The sequence below is a fragment of the Lygodium microphyllum genome, chromosome 24 (genome assembly GCF_053477565.2).
Source record: "Lygodium microphyllum isolate KBCC chromosome 24, Lygodium_microphyllum_v1.1.10, whole genome shotgun sequence".
Classification (NCBI taxonomy): domain Eukaryota; kingdom Viridiplantae; phylum Streptophyta; class Polypodiopsida; order Schizaeales; family Lygodiaceae; genus Lygodium; species Lygodium microphyllum.
This window is the reverse complement of record NC_141158.1, coordinates 129538751-129560342: the sequence shown is the minus strand read 5'-3', so window position 1 is coordinate 129560342 and position 21592 is coordinate 129538751. Positions and strand designations below refer to the sequence as shown.

The window sequence follows — 21592 nt, the reverse complement described above, 5'->3', positions numbered from 1 at the left end:
GGGTAGGACTATAGGTTCAACATGCAAATACCCATGCATGGTTGTCATAAGATAGAACTTAGGGATGAGTGAGTATTCACAAAACTATTAATAAAATGTCAGAAGTGAATAGAGTAATATTTTTTGCATGGCTTGAAGTGTAGGACTGTAACACTCAAGACTTGGTTGGTTGTGCTCTTGTTTTCAGATGATTGCCTTGTGTGTTCTAATCTACAAATCTATAAAATGCCACTAGTAGAGTGATGTTTTTTGCATGGCTTGAAATGTTGGAGTGCAACATTCTAGTCCATTGGTTGTGCTATTGTTTTCACATGCTTGGCTTTTATGTTATTCTAATCTACGAAAGAGAGGTGTTGCTCTCGAAAACTCATGCAATGGTTCTTTGTGAAGGATCATTCCTACTTTTTTCAAAACATGCTAGATCATTCCTACTTTTCCAAAACATGCAATGGTTCTTTGTGAAGGATCATTTCTACTTTTTTAGAACATGCTAGTTCAACACCAAATTGGTGGAACTTGTCTCATGTTTTGGCATTGTGTTTTAAAATATGCGTCCTAAGATTTTTAAATGTAGGTATAATAAAAATATGTGTTTCTCTTCTAGAAGCCACTTAAAACCTAACATTTTTCTACGAAAAAGTAGAGAAATTGTTTGAATCTCAAATAACACAATCCCATGAGAGAATCAATTAGTAAAAGGTGTATTTTGCTAGGTTTTTCCTATTTGTCCATGTGGAGTGTAACCTAAGTTTGTAGTTGAACTATTCTCGTTTTGTTGATTGTCTATAGAGTCACCTTCATCCATGCGTTCAAATTCTAATTGCTTATGCGGGTAACCAACATGGACCTTATTTCTTCCTTGATACAAACATGTCATTTTATCTCAAGCTTCTTTAGTTAACTTTCATGAGGCACGAGTCTCCCCATCCATGTGATTCTAATGAATCTACTTAACTTTAGGTGGTGGTGCTCTAGCTTTACTTGTAGTAGAACTGGAAGATGTAATACCCTCAACCGCAGTGGTTGGTGGTGGCGTTCTAGCATTAACTGTAATAGAATTGAAACTTGCAACATCCTCAAGAACGCTTATTTTTTCTTCGCTTACAGCTTCCATAGCCACAACACGATGTACATCAATTCTGTGCACATTGTTCCAAAACCCTTTTGCAATTAATATACTATTAGTAGTTTAGGCAGCTCATGAGTGAGCTTGTGTAGGTGTATTTGTGGGCTCGATGAAACCAACCTTCCTCCTAGAAAAGGGTGGTAATTCCTTGCTTAAGTACTAACTACAAGAAGTATAAAATTCACATAAACTGAAAATGCATACTTCACCACTTCAATCTTTGACATTGGACACCCGGTTGGACCCAAAACTAGTGCCCCTTGTGGTATTTCTTAATCTTATATTGTAAGTGGAAGGAGTATAACTTGAGATCCTTTGATCTCCTGTACTAATCCAAGTGTCTCTCGCTGTCAAAACTAATCAACAAGTCTTCAAACTAATTTGCCTCTCGGTTTGCTTGGGAATTCGCCTTCACCTTGCTCGTTGAAAGACAACTTCATCCCCAAATCTGATATTGGTTGGCTGGTCTCTTGAATCTCCCTAAAATTCCTCAATTTCAGCTGTTGGAATTTAAGTCCTAGGCTCTGAATTTTGAGCATGTGTCTTGAGGCGGCCGTTAAAACCCTAGTTATTGTTGTAAATTAGGGTTTACAGCAGGATTGATTGAAATCTCTTTCTCTGATGACTCAAATTTGCTAGAAAATGTTGAGATAACTCAAGACATGTGTTGGGGATAAGACAATGTTATAGGGAGATAAATTTTAGGGTTTCATCGCGGAAAATACTGAAAAATTGCTACTGTCTTGCTCAAATATCCAAGAATGCCGTCACGTATAGCTTAGGGCCACCAGAAAGACTGTGGTCTCCTCCTTATGTTGTCATTTGCACTAGAAGGACCTTGGGTTACTATCACTGCTTCTGAACGGCTCCAAATTGCTGCCACATGCTATAGGATTGATCCATGGTGGCTGCAAATTACATCAACAGTCTATCCTTGCTCTCTAACAACCTTCTTCTCTCTCACAATGTATAGAGTAAACTCCATTAGCCTCTAAATACGCTTTTCCCAATTGCATGGGCAAGTTTTGCAAAGTGGCAGACTTCTAATTCCATTTTCTAGCATTATCCACTTTATTAAATTAAATTTTAAAATATTAATTCGAAAAAATAATTTAATAATTATTCTAGTACTCAAAAAATTAATTTCACTAGCGAATAATCAAATTGGCTAGATCAAATTGTCTTCGAAGTATCCTTGAGAAGTTATTGACCCTTAGACTAGACAACCAGAAAACCATAGTAAAGCATGTATCCTCAGTATAAACCATGGCTGAAATTGTCAATGGCATTTACTAACTTGTTGTTGTCCATGGAACCAGCTGTAAAGTATTAAAGAATGAGCATAATCTAATCATAAACTGATCACTTGCTAATTTGAGAACTGATAACAAACTAATTACAAAAGTTGATTAGTAACTAATGCAAAATTGATGCAAAATTCATCCTAAAAGTGACCATACATGATTCTCAAATTGATAAAAAATTGAGCTAAAACCAGAATTTTTGTGTCAAAACTGACGCACAAACTCATGCCAAACTGATGTAAATGTATAGTTTAGTATCTAGGTGAAGCTCATACTTATCTCCATACTTCTCACAGTGACTAGTGCATTGAGTAGTAACCTTATGGTAGACATATTGTCAGCACAGTACCTTGGATGCATATTAGTACACTCAAGATCCACTAAATACGAGAACTGTCCACAATTGGTGGTGTGGAAGTGCTACCTCTCCCTTGAGTATCATACAATGCTCTGGATCCCTGCTCTGTTTAACTTGACTGAGCCCAAATTGAAGTTGGCTCTAATTGAAAGGCATCTAAGTAAAGCAAGAACTAAGGATGGTGTGCCAAGTCATCATCTTCCATCCGCTTTGCATCTATTTGTGAAACAATGTTGAAGCTTCACCAAGAAGTATATGGAAAGTTTACCTCTAACTTGCCTCAAAACCTTCATTAGGTTGTAGGTCTTTCTTGCCCTTAAGCATTGAGATGCTTTATACTTTTACATTGTTTTAATTTCAACTTAACTAATATGCAACATTGCATCCAGTTGACATGCTAGGAGCACCAAATGCATAAGGAAGCATTCTTGTTTGCAATACTTTGGACCATTGCAATGTAACTATGCATGGGAATTCGCATACTACCAGCCATACGAAGATACATTTTCCCATACATTGCATGCATTACTAGCATCATTTTTCCTCATGACCAACACGATATAGAGCATTTGCATGACCAACATTAATACGATGAGTTGCAAACACAACGGATTGCATATATGCATTGCCAAATATGGAAGTTTGTGCCCCGGCATCATGCCAATATTGCTATACATGGAGTTATGTATATTACTAGCCATACCGGAATACACTAGGCCTTGCACACCACACATTGGTTGCTGCATACCTTAAGGGATTATGCCATACATTCCCATATGCGGTCCCAAGTCTACCATAGCATGGAAACTAGTGCCAACACCAAAGTATCCCAGCTGCCCTATCATTGTGTGTATGCTTTGCTATCCAAAAAGCATTGGATTGGCACTTCCAAGTTGGCCTCGCATATGCATCAATTGCCCCACTAATAGCATTTGCTTATGCTCACTACCACCATTTGGAACATCATGCTTCTGTATTGGCTCTTCCTTTGGTACATCTTTCTGTCCCAAAGCTTTTGAAGATGATTTCCTCTTCTTACCTTTGCTGCCCTCCTTTAAGGGTTCAAAAAGTGCATAAACTGAGGATCATTTGCCAATTGCATAAACATTTCAGCTACACCAACATCTCTAATTAGACCTATAATACTTTGTTTCCTTGCCTGTGGAAAGTGCAGTCTTGCAGTACCTATGGATACTAAATGAGCCATAACTTTTGACTAAAAGTCCGATCGACAAACTTTTTGATTCAAAATGAAGCTAACACTTTCCTCTTCGAACAGAGCACTTAACAGTAAATTTCAGAGCAGGTCAGAAAAAGATATGATAGCCCAAAGTTGGCTGACTGAAACTGTGTACAACCTGCCCTGTTTGAATGAGTTTGTAAGAGGTCTATAGGTCCAACTTTGACCTTGTTGAACCTTCAATACTCATGAATAGAACTGAGGGCACTCTGCAGGGTACCAAGACATCAATTTATGATCAATGAAAAATAAACAAAGTCCTAGATCACCCATTTTAATGACTACAACGAAGGAGAAATGTCCTACAATCACTGTATGTATTGAATCATTGCCAAGATGAATCAACCAATGCCAACATGAGCATTTGCAATGCCAGTGTGCTTCCCTCTTGTCAAATTCCCTCATTCTCAGCTTGTCGTCCATGCTTCATGCTTTGTCCAAGATCAAGCATTGCATTTCCCCGAATAGTTTGTGAAATTTCAGATTGAGAGGCATCTTCCTTGCTTGATCCCATCTCACTATTTGAAGACATTCTTGCTATAATGTTTAGCTAAATACAACTTCAGCACTAAAGCAAAGCTTCTGACCTTCAATCACGTACCTCGAGCCGTGGAACCATGAAACCGGCCTTCCTCCTCTGAAAGGGTGGTAATTTCTTGCTTAGATACCAATTACAACAAGCATAAAATTCACATAAACTAAAAATGCACACTTTATCACTTTAATCTTGCACATTGGATACCTGGTTGGCCCCAAAATTGGCACCCCTTGTGGTATTTCTTTATCTTATATTGCAAATGGAAGGAGTACAACTGAGATCCTTTGATTTCCTCCACTAATCTAAGTGCTTGTTGCTGTTAAAACTAACCAGTAAGCCTCCAAACCAATTTACCCCTTAGTTTGCTTGGGTATTGGCTTTCATCTTGCTCCTTGAAAGATAAATTCAGCCCTAAATCTGATATTGGCCGGCTTGTCTCATGAATCTCCCTAAAATTTCTTAATTTCAGTTGTTGGAATTTAAGTCCTAGGCCTTGAATTCTGAGTACGCGACTCGAGGCAGCCGTCAAGGCCCTAATTTTTGCCCTAAGTTAGGGTTTACAGCAGAGATTGATTGAAATCTCTTCCTCTGATGGTTCGGATTGCTGAAAAATACTGAGATAACTCAAGACATGTTTGGGGGATGAGAGAAAATAAGATACACATTATTTATTGATATGAAAGGATTCATATGGTATAAATGTGTAAGTTGTAACTCATTGTTTATATAGGAAACCATCTCATATGTATTATTCAACCATTTCACTTGGCGTCTTGCTTGGGACTTGCCCAAAGGTGGAACGTTTTAAGGTGAAATACGAAACATTGCGGGGGTTAAATGTTTGGTGGTTATGTTGCTCTAGATCAATAACTAGGTCCCAAAGACAGGGTAGAGGATGGAAGTATATGCATGGGAGTGACCCATGGAGATGGATAAGGAGACTGCTATTGAAGGGAAGTGAGAAGGATACATATGACCACCTTCCAAGGGTAAAGGGATGTGCTCATTTGTGGGAATGTGGAAGGCATAGTGTTAAAGGGTGGCATTTACCCAAACTATGAACTAGGGTGTAAAGTGACATTCACGTGAGGCGGTGACATGGGGTGTAGAGAAAGAGAAGGAACTAGGAACAAAGATGGAAGATCCAACTTCCAGTGTGTTGGGCAGAAGTGGAGTGCAATCCTAGATTACTGAATACAAAAGAAAGAGATCCAGGAGATGTGGGTGGAATATGAGGGGAGTGTGAAAGAAGTGCCAACTCCATTCTTAGAAGAAATAGAAGATATAATACTAGGCATACTCGTAGATGCGTATTTGCGTCTAAAGCCTCCTCAACTAAAATTGATATATTGCAAATTGTTTGAAGGTTGTATACCAAAAGGAGAAATAGGGGAGGGTTTTGATTCATTTTACTCAAAGAGATTATAGGAACGTGACATTGGGCTTGGTTGAGATGAAGAGGATGGTTCACCAATTGTCACAAATGCGGTATTTCTCATTAATCAGAGAGGTGGCCAGCCTCACCAATTGGTTGAGATGTAGTAGAAAAACTGGTAGGAGGGAGATAAGTTGGACCATACTTGTTGTTCACCAATTCTTCAGACTTCTCATTAGTCACGAAGTTAGGAAAAGGAGAAGAAAGTGAAGGTGAAGGTGAAGCGACGTCTTCCTTGTTGAGTTGATAATAGGTCCTCAAGGCCTCCAGTGATGGAGAAGCTTAATAAGACACCATGGGATCCCAAGAAGGAGGAGTTTGAGATAGTGTGAACTGGTTACGTGTCGTTCGTGTATTGGGCATAGAACCATGCCTCCACAATACCACAGGATAGTCTTTAAAAGAGCAGTGGCTTTGATTCTATGTGAAAATATGCTAGGATTTGCATTGAGATAACACAGAATGTACGAACATGACTAAAACACAATAACTCAGATATGAACGCAATAAACACAAAGCTTTAACACAAAACTCAAACTCAAAACCCAAAATGTAAAAACACAAACAAACACAAATAGAGAGAGAAGAGAACTCTGAAGTGAATGAATCAATGCATCAAATGAATGTAAGAGTGTACAGAATGCTCAAGGGCACAACAGTCAGTGATGAGGTCCATCGAAGATGGTTCCCAATTGCGGTAACCACTAGTTGGAGGTGTAGAAGCATAGTTGCCAAGAAACCTGTTTCATAAGGTTCGGAAATTCGTTTCATACTTAGGCGTTTCATAAACATATGAAACACCTATTTTAAACTTTCACAATTGCCATACCCTAACTATCTTGGGACTTTCATAGTCATTGTTTATCATGGATTCTTTTAACACATTGACATGGATATTGACATTGATTGTTGGAGTTTTGTTTTGAGTTGTTATTCATGATGATTGCATATATTGATGGCTCCTTTTATAGCTAAAGTCGATGTTGGGCATGGATAGTGGACTATGATGCATGCAAATATTGATGCTATGTTGAATGTTCATTTGCATTGTATAGAATAATGAATAATGTCAATCTATGTTTTCTTTGTCACATGAGTCATTTAGTATATGCTCATTAAACTTTCATACGGAAACGCGTTTGTAACATTTAACAAGACTTGTATGATACCTATGAAACCCGTTTCACACCTTCTGTTTGAGAAACCCTTGGATACTATGTATAGGAGTGCGCAAGAAGGCTAAAGACTGGTCACCACAGGCTGTAGACAGCTAGCCAAGAGTAGAGGATGAGTTAGATGATGGACTGGCTCGTTGGACAACAAAACGCAGGAGTTTAGTGAACAGCGAGTGAGTGTGAGAGTGAGAGTCAAATGATCGGTGTGTACCAGTGTGGTACACACAAAGAATAAAAGAATGTATTTATACTTGGGGTACGGTACACTTATACCTGCAAGGGTGAGTTCACATGTGTAAAGTAATATACAGACGGGAGTAGCGTAAGGGCCTTTACACCCAACAACCTCCCACTTAAAGGTCTTAAGCGAACCTTTAACTAACTCCCACTAGTCGAATGCAATGCTCATATTGAGCCCTTGCACTCGTAGCAGTAGTAGATTGGGCACCAGGGTCTGGAGGATGCCAAGTTGCAGTTGGTAGGGGCTGGACAACAAGAATAACGTTGCCGATGGCTGAAACCTGCATGGTGGAGTGAGAAACCTACACAGAAGGATAGGGCTGAGTGGTGGGCAGCTTGTCTATTTATAGATGTAGAAGGATCCTTCCAAATTAGGGTTTTGCATGTGGGACATAGAAACTCTCTAGATCCGCTCCCCATTTAATGACACATTGGTAATTTACATGTTTTGGGGCTGTTTTAAAGAGCTAATCAGTATGTAATGAATTTTTAACTTAACACCAACTTGTCTTGAATAGCCAACGTATGGAATATTTCATTGTCCTCAGGTGTGGCCATTTATTGCATTCAAAAAATCTATAGAAGTAGACTCAAAAGGTCTTTCTTGTAGAAATGAATGTCGGTGAAAATTTTGCACGAAAAGATGGAATAGCTTGCATAATACTGACAGCAAATAGAGCGTGAACTGAACATGAACAAAACAAATTGACAATGTTAAGCCCTACGGGCTTATACACAATATTAGTTGACCTACAAATGCTTCTTAAATCTTGTTTTAGTCAAAAAAGATGAAGTAGAGTGTGTTGATGGCTTTGCCCAAGAGGTTGAATCCTATTATAATACCAAATGTTGGATTTAGGGTTGTAGGAATACACACACGTAGCTCGAAGGAGAAGAAGCTTCAGAGGACAGAATGCAAAGTAGATTGAGAGGTATCAAAATTAGAAGACTTTACAAGACTAAATTTCCCCTAGAATAAAAGGGCATATATATGAGGCCGGTGGAAGAAAACCTCCTAGAGAAGGAAAACAAGCCTCGTCGTCATGAGTATGTTCAAACACATCACTACAAAATATAGTAACACTTCAGTATTTCGGATGTTTATGTTGTTTTAATTTATATGTTTGTTGCTGAGGATTTTAGTAGAATTTTTGTTGTTAGGAAGAAAATGATTGTTTTTATGTTGCGTAGACCATGCTTGATAACTTTGCATCTGCTTCAGAATAGAAAAGAGAAAGTTAGACAGGAGTTAGCCTTTTGCTAATCGATCAAAATGGTAGATGTGCAGGTTGAAGTTGTGCCTAACATGAAAAACTTGCTTTTAAAAAAAGATTTGTTTCTCATGATAACTAATGATGTTGTGGCAGCTAGAGATGAAAGGCTCAGTGCTTTTGCCTTAATAGCACGTGCTGCACCAGCTGCATCTGTTCCTCTTCTTGCAGCCCTATTGTCTGAGCGATGTTCTTTCATAAGCGAGGTGAGCATGCAATTTTCTTCCATGGATTTAATGAGATCACTTTTCAATGCAAACAAACTTTAATATATACTATATACACTATTCCCTGTACTCGTAATCTGTATGTAATAGAACATGTCATTCAATGTGCATAAGTGTAAACTCATCGTGGCAAAGAAAGTGTGTGTTATTGTAGCTTTGGCCTTGTACAAGAAGTATCCGGTTGCATTGGGAATGAGATGTGCTGTTTGAATGTTCTGAATACGGGAAAAACATAATGTTCTTTGATGCCTTATGTGTGCAAACCATAACCATAGATCAATTTTCTTCTGCTTTGGTAACCTTTATCTACACATTTCTGGTTTTGTTTGGCAATTCTGTCACTTGTTCTTGAGTCATGTGGGCTAGTGAACTCATGTGCAAGACCTCCGGCTTTCATGTTTTCTATTCCCTCTGGGTCACAGGTTTTTCATATAAAATCTGATAAGCATGCAGGAAGTTCTCGAATATTTGTTTTTTTCATTATATTCCCCAAAAAATGCTGTGTTTTTATATCTGATTAAGAAATTATGTTAAGATGATGTTTAGTCACAGCTTGGTTTTTGTGTTTGTATACTCCTCATTGTATATGTTTTAAGGAAAATTATTTCAGTGATTCTGTATGCTTCATTGCACCCATGGATGAACGAAGATGTGTACTTTTTTGGAGCGGGTTTTGACTTTTCTACTACCGAAATCTCTGTGTTCTAGAAGGAAGGGTTTTAGTACAGTCACTAGACAATATCTCATCCCTTCCTTTTGGGGATTGGTAGTGTTCTTGGACAAAGAGCTGTTGTCACTGGATTGTGAAATTTTGAGATGCTTTAATCTTGCTGATAACATTTGATTAAATTATTAATCAAATATGCAAGGTGGTTTAGCACATGTGATGCCAATGGCAGTTATTTCATGGTAATAGGCCAAGGACCTTGACGATACAACGAATGTCAAAGGCAAAAGTTACAATAAGTTATGCCTGATAGGAACTAGGTGGTACCCAGTGTCAGATTTTGGCCTAGATCAATTTATTGGCCACTAATGACAATGGTGACATTAGAGAGTAGGGATTAATTAATTAATTAATTAATGCTAGTCTAAGCACTAGCATCCAATAGGTTTTTAGCAACAGTTGTGGACTAAATCTTAGTATTATCTGATGTTTATGCTGGTTGGAAGTTTTCAGCTAGTTTGGGGTGGATATCATGGTTGGACAATAGTGATCAATGTTGTGATTGTGATGCCTTGTGGAAATTCTAGTGTAGCATGCGTTTTCTTTGGCATAATGCAGTGCAATTCAAGATGATTACATAGATTCCAAGGGGAAGGTTTGTCACGGGGTCGCAAAATTTTTGAGATGCTTTAATCTTGTTGATAGCATTTGATTAAACTATTAATCAAATGTACAAGGTTGTTTAACACATGTGATACACATGGTAGTTATTTCATGGTAACATGCCAAGGAGCTCGAGGATGCAGCAAGTGTCAAAGGCAAAAGTTGTAATAAGTTATGCCTGATGGGTACTAGGTGGTACCTGGTGTCCGATTTGGGCCTAGATCAATTTATTGGCCACTAATAACAATGGTGACATTAGAGACTTGGTATTTAATTATTTAATTAATGCCACTCTAGCACTCAACAATATCCTCGGGATACTCTTTACAAGAGCACCGGCTCTGATACCATTTGAAGAGGATTGTGGAGTAGCTATTAGGGTTCTCATTAAGGGAACACAAAAGTGTACGATCATGACAGAAACACAACGATACAGACATAGACATGCAAAACTTAAACCCTAAATGCAAAACTCAAAGCTCAAACACAAAAGCAAACATAAACAGAACGAGAGAGAAAGAGAACAACTCTGAAGTGAATGAATATTCTAAATGAATGGAAGAGTGTATAGAGTGCCCAAGGGCAGAGTAGTAGTGTTGGAGAGTGACGTCCACCGAAGATGGATCCCAATTATTGTGACCACCAATGGAGTGTCGGAGAGAAGAAACTGTGAAACACAAATCCTATTGGAGGTTGGAGAGCTTGGCGACAACAAAGGATGATGTTGGAGAAGGCAGGTGGCAGCCAGATGCTGCAAACACAAGCAGTAGAGGTGGTGATGATGTCAAGTGGCAGCCAAAAGCTGCAAATGCAGCAGTGGAGCAGCCCTATGATGAAGGAGAACTTGTTGCTTGGGCAGGTGGAGTGCAAATGCAGGTAGCAACATAGTGTCAGATAGGTGGCGATGGTAGTGGAGGTTCAAATGCAGCAATTGGTGCTAACCAGTCAGCAGGTGACAGCATGGAAGAAGTCGCGAGCTAGTTGGAGGGTAGACAAGTCATGGCAGACGTCGCGGAGGTTGGACGGCCACGTGGTAGGAGATTGATGGCCGAAATCTACTTGCAAGGGTGAGAAACCTGCACAGAAGGGATGAGGACTGAATGGGGGACAACTTGTCTATTTATAGATGTGGATGGACCCTCCCAAATTAGGTTTCACAGAAACTCTCTTGAACTGCGGACTGTTTTTTGCATTTTTTATTAAATAAGCATGTTTTGGGGTTGCTCAAGAGGCTAATCATCATGCAATGCATTTCTAAGCTCAACACTTAAACAGGATTGCCATGCCAAATATTTCACAGTTAGAGTGGACCAAGGGGCACTTTCAGAGATTTGAGCTGATAGCTAGTATCATTGCTTGGTCTATTTAGATGTAGTCATGCTGTAGACTTGTAGTATATCCATTGAGAGGCTTTCTCCATGATTTGGAAAGAGATTGTCCAGGCTCTGTGGGAGGTGGGAGAGGCTCCGTGGTGACTGAGAGAGGAGTAGAAGAGATGCTTTTCCTAAGAATCTGGGATTCTTGCACTTCTTTCATTTTCAGCGACACATAGTGTGGAAATATGGGCCTCCCTAATTGGTTGTTTCCTGTTTGATTTATATGTTTTGTATTTGGAAGTTACATGGCTAATTTTGTACTTTGCCTTGGGATATCTTGTCTGAAGGGGATTTATTTATGAAATTGTTATTTTCTTTGAAAAAGAAAACACAAATTTGGTCATTCTTAGGGTGAAAAGATCCCTCAGTTTGAAGCCCATATCAAGCCTGCATATTCTTCTCCTGGATTACGACATAAATTTCTGCTGTTAATGGTGATGTTTGGATTTCTCATTTCTGATACTGGTAAGCTTAGTTCAGTTCACCTCATCAGCATTGAGCATTCCCTTGAGAACAGACAGCGTGAGAGATTCCTATCCTGATGCTTATATTCTTTCATGTACTTGGATCTCTACTCTGTTTTTTCGATAATGATAATTATGGTTAGGATTTTTCATAGAGTTTTCTGCCAGACTTCACCTTGACAGATGTGGACTAATTTCCGGCACTATTCCATGGTAAATCTTGACGGCAAGGTGCAACAAGGCTTAGCACATTTCCTCTCTTAATTGCTTTTGGACAGAGACTGTTCATAACCCCAGGGTCTGATGGGAGAGGCTAGGGGAGTTAAAGTGTATTAGGAGGCAGCAAGATGCCTTAGCATTTTTGGATTCCAGCACCTTCTTCCATTTAGAAATTTCCCGCATGGGTTTGCTTGTAGATTGCTAGACTGGCTAATTTGTTAGCCGTTGTATAAACGCTTTGTCTTGAGAAGAGACAGCCTGGGAGATGCCTATCCTGATGCTTATATTCTTTCGTGTATCATTCTGTTTTCCTTGGTGATGGTTATCGTCAGGGGTTCTGAGGGTCTGATGGGGGTTCCCCCTGTCAGAGTGAACTGCGGGACAAAGTGAGAGACCGCAGCTCATTTCTAGGATTATTCCTTGGTACATCTTGATAGCAAGATACAAGAAGGCTATTGATTGAATAGCACATCTCCTCTCTCACTTGCATTTGGGCAGAAATTATACATACCCCCAGGGTGTGATGGGAGAGGCTTAGGGAGGTTGGAAGTGTATTAGGAGGCAGCAAGATGCTTCTTAAACATTTTGGATTGTAGCACCTTCTTTCACTTGGGAATTTCCCATGTGGTTTGAGATGTCGATTGCAGTCTGCCAGATTGGCTCATTCCTCAGCCTTTGTACGAAACACCCTCTCTGAAGAACAGACAGCCTGGGAGATTCCTGTTTTGATGCTTATTTTCTTTCATGTATATGGATCTCTACTCTGTTTTTCCATTGGAGATGGTTATCATTAGGGGTTTTAATAGAATTTTCTTCCTCAGAAAAAAAAGACCTTAGTATGACTGACATAACATTGACATTTCTTTTTGTGATTGCCTTGAATTCTGCAAGGAATTGGTTGATGAAAATTTTAATATTGGTCCATGTTTTGTTCTTTTTTCAGTGTGGAGGTGGGAGAAGCTGTCCAACTTCTGTTCTAGAGGAGCTCCATTGGTTGTTAATAATGTCTGGGCATGTAGTGGCTGATCCAGGTGATGGAGAGACTCCAATGGTGGGTTTACAAAACTGGCATCTTTCAGTTGACAAAGAAGGCTCTCAGCCAATTCAAAGGAGGCATATACACACATGCTTGGATACATGCACTCCCTTTTGGTGCATATGTGCACTTCTGCTTTGAATGTAGTGTCTACATGACATTTTTTATTCCATTCTTGCATGTAATTTATACAGAGTTAGAGGAAGGGGCATCTAATAATACTTATCTAGGTCTTTGCTCTATTCCAGATATATTATTGGCCATTTGATTTTGCTTGTAAAAAGTCCAAATTTAGTTATGCATGCATTTGTGTCTACATCTGTGTGTGTGCATGCGCACATGTATGTGTGCAAGTGTGTACTTGTTTGTGTACATGCGGTATGTGTGGCCAGCAATTGCTACTCGAGGAGTGCCTTTCCTTTGGAGATGTATAATCGGTGCTCTTCCTTCAGGTTGCCACCAAAGGATTGCTCCTGCTACTTGTCATAGATCTGGTGCTTTGATTGAGACTTCTCCACACATTTTCTGGCACTTTCCTTGATTGCAGGAGCTTATTCAGCGAGTATCTGTTTCTCTGAAACTCTGCTTTCCTTCTTGATTATATAGATTGAAACCTTCTCTCCGTTTCTTTTTCAAGGGTGCACTTTTGGACAGTGAAATATTTGGAAGCCTTGAAATTTGGCTACTTTGGAGGCTACTATTTCAGATGGTTACACTTGGCTACTTTTTAGTAGCCTCGTGACTAAAGGATTGGATAGAACTCAATACCATCATTACAATGAGTGATTCTGAAACTTTTACGGTGCACTTGCCAACAGTGTTCAGCCTATTTGTTATTGATTGTCAATATAATATATTACCAGGAATGGGAAAACTGTGTGGATATGCATGCGTCAGTACTGTCTCTTTTTTCAATATTTTCGACTTTAGTTTTGTTCACACTGAACACTGCTATCTTTATTCATTACCATAGTTTCAAAACACAAACAACACAAACCCCCACGCCCCCCCCCGTCTATAGGGATTACTTGCAAACCTTGCTCTCAGGTGTCTGAACAATGGACTCCAATGTTTCCTGTCTTCGTAGATTCCAGATGCAATACATATGCTGACATTATCGAGTGTTGACCATCCAGCAGTGATGCTATCCAGGTTCTTTTCCTCCCTTAAATATTTCTTTTATTGTGAACAACTAGTAGCTATTCCTATTATAAAAGGCACAATGCTACATCATCTCTAGACCTAGCAATTGGAGTCAGGTTGAGCATTTAGTGATCTTATTTAGGTTTACTTTGTGAGTGCTTGAGTTTGTGCACTTGGGAACATTTTGCTCCTTGATTATTGGCCAATCTGTCCTTATTGCATCTTTCCACTCAACAGGGATTTCATAGGACTCCACTCGACAGGAATTTCAGAGGACGGAAGGTGTATGATATCAGCATGAGTGACTGTGCATGTGTGTGTGGCACAATTAATTTGCATGGTGCTAGAGAAGAGTATATCCAAACCAGCACCGTTTTATATCTGGCTAGCAGAAACATGCCCAAACAAGCATGCAGAGAGAGACATACATCTATAAAGGCATGTTGTGCACAGATAGACATTGAGATGCACAGCTCCATGGTTTTTTTCCATACTTTTCCATGTGTTGTACCTGTACAAGTATGAAAGCTCAATGGTGTACAGTTGAAACCCAAGCCTGAATTTATGTTGACTGGCACTATTTTTCCCCTAATTGCTTACAAGAAATTAGAAAAATGTGTTGAATTCATCGATCATAACTTATAGATTTTCGACCATGAAACTATGCAACATTAAACCGTGGCATTTTCCTTTATTTGAAGCCTGCTCTCCCCAAAAACCCACATGCTTTAAGTCCCAATTATGGCCCAATATGATTTGTCCAGATGATATGCGAAGTAGGATATGCATGATTCAGCCAGCCATACAAGTATGATACCAAATGTGTGCTCTTAAAACATGCACAAACATGGATGCCAGTTCACATATGTACATTGTCATGTTCACAAAAAGAGAAACAGGAAAACATCAGCAAATGAGTGGAAGTAAGGTCATCAAGAATGGAAGTTGTATACATATGTTTTGGTGAGGAAAACCATAGAATGTAGGTTGCCTTGGCCAAAGTGCATCAATAAGCCCTTTAGTCTCATATGCTTATGCTTATTTCACATGCTGCCAGGAACATTTCCCTTGGAGTGTGTTTGATTCTTTTTTATCTTATTGTTGTAAGAGCTTAGTTTGGCCTTTATTGAATGCAAATTGCTGTTTGTTTTGATTAGCAATGTGTGTCATACTGTTCTTCTAGGTGTGCAATTGCATTGGCTGGGAAAAGTTTGGAGCCAAGCTTACGAACGAAAGTTTTCAGCTCTCGCCTAATGGAGGTATGCCTGCAGATTCCTTGAATACATATTTATCAATAGAAAAGTAAATGAGGTCAGATATATGCATTTAGTGAACTGAAAAGTAAATTTGAGGCTTAATACATTACCCAAATTAAATACTAAACGAGGCATGATAATTGGCAGCTATGTCTCTGTGTGATGCATCAGTGTAATGCTTGAAGAGATAGAAGGACTAGCAAGTAATGTCCAGCTCAATGGTGGAACATGATAGGTTGTAGGATCGAGGTATTTACACTGTCCATTAAGAGCAAGTGACAAAATAAATGATTAACAAGCACCCTGAAGCGTTCATACTTCTTCCATAAGGATGCCAAATGAGATCCATAATTGTTTAAGATGCACATATTGTGTGCTCAATGATGCTTAGGTCTTCCCAAAGATGACTGCAGCTTTGCAAGGCATACAATTTGGTAAAGCTGGTGTTTTTGATAGAGAGGTTACCTGTGAGGATATTATAGGCAACAGTTTTGCAGTGGGAGGAAAAGAAAGCAAAAAGAAGAAGAAGAAAAAGGCCCCCCTAACCTGACCTGGCACTACAGCATTCATAACATGAAATCTGAGCTGTGAGTAACTGTTTCAGTTGGAGCAGCACCAATGTCAAGAATTTGAAGTTGCACTTCCTCTGTGGAAAAGGACAATACTGGATGGCAGAATATCAGCCAAACATCTTCACAAATATTGACGTGATTTAAGGGGGATTTTTCTTTTCAGAGAAAAGAAAAATCTAATTATTCATAAATCCATTGGAAAAAGATATCCAGAGGTAGGGTACAAGATCAGTCCTGTAACTTACTTCCAAGGTATAGCAAGTATATGAAACAAAAAATGGGAAGTCTAGTATAATACCCAAGTGAATAACCGATTGTGTCTATGGTGCTTCACCATGTGTTGGTACATACTACAATGTACTAAGCAATGGTATTGACTATGAGTTTCCATGTATGACAATGTCCCTCGATCCACTTTGTGAGATGTGTAGCATTGCTATCTTGGTCAAAGATAACCAGACATGAGATAGGGACGATTCCCTTGCACATTTCATAAACCCATGTAGGGTCTTTGTTTGTGGTCCAAGCTATCCCTATGTGACTATCATTGTCTTCTATTTTATCATGAAAGGCTATCTTGAGGACTCTCCTCCTTACTTCTTGAGCCCTAGGAAGTCCCACAAGCAATGCCTCTTATTGAAACACCAAACATAGATTAGGATGTATTAAATAGTTTAGAGATCATTAGAAGGTTAATTCTCAAGCATTGTAACCAATCTTTAGTATATCAAGTGTTACCAATATATATTGGTGCAGCAATTCAAATTAGTTTTATGCTCATCTACTTTGAAAGGTGATTTGTATTATTTGAGTGTTTCAAAAAAAAGATATGATTCAATGTTCATCTTTCTATTCAAGGGTGGCCAATGGCTAGATCGCCCTATAATTATTCTTGGGTCATCATAGGCAAGATGCCCAAGAGAAATTAAAAGTTTAGTTGGGCGGCTAGATTGACTAGAAAGCTTAGATGACTAAGACTTTTACACTTGGGTAGTCACATTCACGAGAAGTTCATATAATGAAGAGTTTCAGAAAGTGAAACTAGATGACTAAGACTTTTACACTTGGGTAGTTACATTTACGAGAAGTTCATATAATAAAGGGTTTCAGAAAGTAAAACCAGATGCTCGTGATTAAAGAAACAAACCATAAACTGGTAAACCTATATTAGAAGCTCTCTAAAATCTGAATTTGACGACTCCTAAAATTAAGGAAGTTACATTTTTTGGAAGTTACTCAAATGGAAATTTTGTTCACGTCGAAGTCTCCAGAATTTCACAAGAAACAATTTCATCTTCAACGACTATCTCAAATTCTTAACCATTTGAGAGATTTTTAGAGAAGAAGATTTGGAACTTTCTTTATCTAAAAAAGTGATATGGGGCATCTAAAGTGAGACATATGCCATTTTGAGGAGATAAGTGTCCCTACGTCATTTCAGTAAACACCTGTTATTTGTAGCCTCTATTTTTCACTTTTGAACACCCAAGCCCCACACCTATACATTGGAGATCTCTCTCTTCATTTCAAGTAAGCTCTCATGCTGAAATTTCAGGTACATACTTTGTGCTCTCCTATTTATCACTCTTCGAAGAAGCACTTTCTAGTTAGCTTGATCTAGTCCAATCACTGAAGAAAAAAATCAGCTTGTTCCCTGGAGTATACAAAAATTAGGGTTACAAAACTCTAGTTTTTAGTATTGCACCAAATCAGCCCTTTGTAAATGGTTTAGGCAATCGGTACTCGTGGTTTGTTTCAACAAATTCTTGTAAAGAGGGAGGGGCCAGTTCCCCTCTCAAGGTGGTATCAACTCTCTTCTTTCTCTCTTGCTCTTTATGTCTAATGATTTTCGTGGTGATAATTGACTAAGTTGGTTAAGTTCAAAGTATTGTCATTCCATATTCTTCCCCATGCTTACATTGGTATCAGAGCAAGGATTTCTTCTTTACAAGAACTTTTCTTGGGTGACAAGATCTTTGGGGTTAGCTTTCTCACTATCTCAAGAGATCAAGAGAAAAATTTTAGAGAACAGTCCGAAGGCTCTCAACACTATTTCTCTGTATACTTTTGTGATTATGAGAAGATATAAAGATACAAGGAGTTGAAATTGGATCCTGAAATTTAAGTCTTAATGGAGAGAAGGATAAAGCGTAGGTCAAAGCAGACTTTGAAGATTCTTTACTAAGAAGGCTCTTAAGATCGATGGTATTACAGTTGTGAAGGTCTACCCCAACATGAAAGGTATCAAGGTTATTGATAGTTATTGATACAACTAAGTCTATGAAGGGTAAGACATCACTTATCATTCTAGGATACACCCAAGCGGTGACTTCAAAGTCTCATAATATACAAGCTGCTTCCTCTTGTCAAAAGAATCTCTCCATGGAGAAGGACAAGGAGAAAGTTGAAGGACCGGCTATTTCTGTACACTCCGTGTTGTGACTAAAGGAATACCAAGCTCATCATCCAAACTCTCTGAGTGATTAGTGTCCCAATCAAGAATTAAATGACTAGTAGATGTATCATTGCCATCTGTAATAAAGCATAAATGCCTTAGCCTAGGGTTAAGTATAAAAGGAGGGAGATGCAACATGTGAAGGGCATCTAAGAGGGTGCATACTCTTAGCCACCAAGATCATGGGGTGCATACTTTGTCCCATTTTGACATGAGGTGAGTATTCATGTTGTAGTATTCATCTATGATTCTCGGCCTTTCATGGCAATATAATTTCATGCCTAGCCACCTTGGCTATGGTTTCTTGGCACATATGGTGTATTTCTTGTATTTCTAGTTATTTTACTTTGCGTGAGAATTAGCTATTTTACATTGGTATGAGAGCATGAACTTTGATCCATGGGAAGAGTCATTTTCTTGAGAAAATTTAGTCACAAGGACAAGTGACAAGTAACTGGAGTACAAGATTTAGTTACAATGGTTGACACAATTAAAATTGTGACTGGCCATGGTTATCTGCCTCAAGTCATCACTAATATGGAGGTTCTTGAAGTTGGACATGAAGAAACTGAAGGATCTATGGTGAAAATAGCAGGTCATGGTTCTTTTCATGACATTTTAGAGGTCCTTGAGTTAATTGTGGTTAACAAAGATTAAGAACGGACTTAAACAAGGGTTACTTTTGTAAGAACAGATTTTCTCTCTGTTATTTCTTCTTCATGCAGGCTTTCTCTACAACTCCATAGCCAAAATTTTGCTTCTATCTCTTCCCAGTGCCCTGATGGTCCAAATGGCTACCATAGATCAATTGCCTTGCTTAAGTCTAATTTTGATCATGAGGTAAATGAGTAGGTTCATGGATTATTTGTGCCAGTTTTTTGAAGAAACACACCCTCATCAACATGAGCAAAAATGAAGGCCAAGCTTAGCTTCTAGCCTACTCAAGTTCGCTTACAAACTCTCTTCCAAGTCTACAGCATGATAGAAGCAAACTTCATCACTCTCTCTTGAATTCTTGGAGCTTCAAAACCCTAGCCATGGCTGAAAATGGACAGCATGAAGATTCCTTCAATTTCTTGAAGATTTGGCTTCTTATTGATACCTTTTAGCTTCCAAAGGTCAAGGGGAAGCATCTACAACACACATTGGGTCTACATTGAGGATTTCAAGCAAGATTGGAGCATTCTCTTCTCTTGATTTGGGGCAAACTGGGAAGCCACTTGATTTTTTCAAAATTTTTGGTCTTTGAAGATTGAAATCATAGGGCTTTTGGCTCTTGATACCTCCTAAGGCTTCTAGGCATTGGATTTTGCCAAAATTTGAAGGTCTTACTTCAACATTGTAAGAATGGAGGTTGATTTTGATGTTGCAAGTATATGGACAGCTTATGCAAGTTCAAGTACTTCAATGGGGGAGCTCTTCAAGATTTGAAGACTTCTACTCTCTTGGAAGGTTCATCATTGATTCCCCTTCAATTTTCACATTTGGAGCTCATAAGGATCATGTCCATCAAGCTTATGGTCATAGGAGCTTTCTTGGAGAAGAATTGGAGTTTATAAGCTGAATATTCATCCTGGGAATTACAATTTGAAGGTATTCTTGGTCACCTCAAGCCGGAGATTAAGCTTTTTAAGTCTCATATGGTTGTTGGAGCTTCCGTGATCATCTATCTTCAACAATGAAAGAGGAACTTTTACATTTTTCTCTTAATTCCCTTTAAATCCAATTGCTAAAGTCATCCATTTGCTGAAAAAGGAAAAATTAAGGGTAATCCTATTCGGAAATTGACAACTAAGTGCATGTAGACCCAACTTAGAGCTGAATATGGATATACTAAATTTTCTTCATCTTACCCATTTAAAATCAGTAGCCAATTGATGCTAATCTTTCTCATTTGCTAGTATTTTATACCTGACCTTGGCTTTGATTGCTTGAATGCGATTGATTGCAATATGGCTGAAAGTAAAAACTAAGTGGTAAGTGGAATTCATTGTATGTAGTGAGTTACTGCAAGAAAGGGAAACTCCTATCCCTATCCTTTTCCATTTGATCAATTTTCTACTTCCACTTGTATATCATTAAAGGGATGAAAGAAATTTTCTCAGCCTATTGCATATCATCATTGTTTTCTTAGCCTTTGGATATACCTTGGCATGTCTATACCCACGAGGAAAAGTGGATGCCGGGTGAGTTGGTAGGACAAAAGTGAGGTGACCCTCTCCTACTAACGAGGACCCTGAAGTGGAGCACAAATGGGCTTGAGAGGGAAATTTGCACACCCCTCAGGTCACGGATCCCACACATTTTTTTTTTCCAATTCAGGTGCAGGTACATCTCTTGAGCCAAGAATTGACAGTGGTATTTCAATAAGATCAGCGATTCACAGATGTTATAGACATTCAGCAGCAAGAGAACATGGTCATTTAGTCCCTTTGATTACTACAGGTGACAAGGTAATTACTGATCATTTGCAACAGTTACCAATCAGTTACAAGTGTTTCTTGGAAACCTACAGGTGCCCTATACTGCATCACAGGTCTACTATGTGTTTTGGGTGTCTACAAGTACTCGAAGAGACAATTCAGGGTGAAATAGGGCATTTACAGGGTATTTATAGGGTGCAGGAATTCATGGGACAGGTACACAATTTCTGGTACAGAATTTTCTGTCTCATGATCTGATCTAAGAGCTTGATATCTTGATGTGAAGAGGAAATGTCAAGTTTCGATTTGAACTAAAAATTTCAGTAATCGGACATCGGGAGCAAAAGTTATAACAATTTTTCTGGCAGTTGGTATAGTGAGACTGCACCTAGACAGGCTGACAG

At 38.8% G+C, this 21592-nt stretch overlaps 1 protein-coding gene across 5 annotated transcripts in view; it reads left to right on the top strand.

Annotated features, from left to right (window-relative positions):
- Positions 1–21592, top strand: part of LOC148015638 (exportin-4 protein) — a 171894-nt gene that overhangs the window by 86422 nt on the left and 63880 nt on the right. For all 5 annotated transcript variants that reach the window (XR_015688297.1, XM_087664915.1, XM_087664917.1 and 2 more), the window contains 4 exons: positions 8784–8893; positions 13247–13354; positions 14427–14491; positions 15666–15741. Coding sequence is in view for 4 of the 5 variants with exons in the window: in XM_087664915.1 (XP_087521041.1) it covers positions 8784–8893; positions 13247–13354; positions 14427–14491; positions 15666–15741 (359 nt within the window). In the remaining variant the exon portion in view is untranslated. The remainder of the gene's footprint in view (positions 1–8783; positions 8894–13246; positions 13355–14426; positions 14492–15665; positions 15742–21592) is intronic.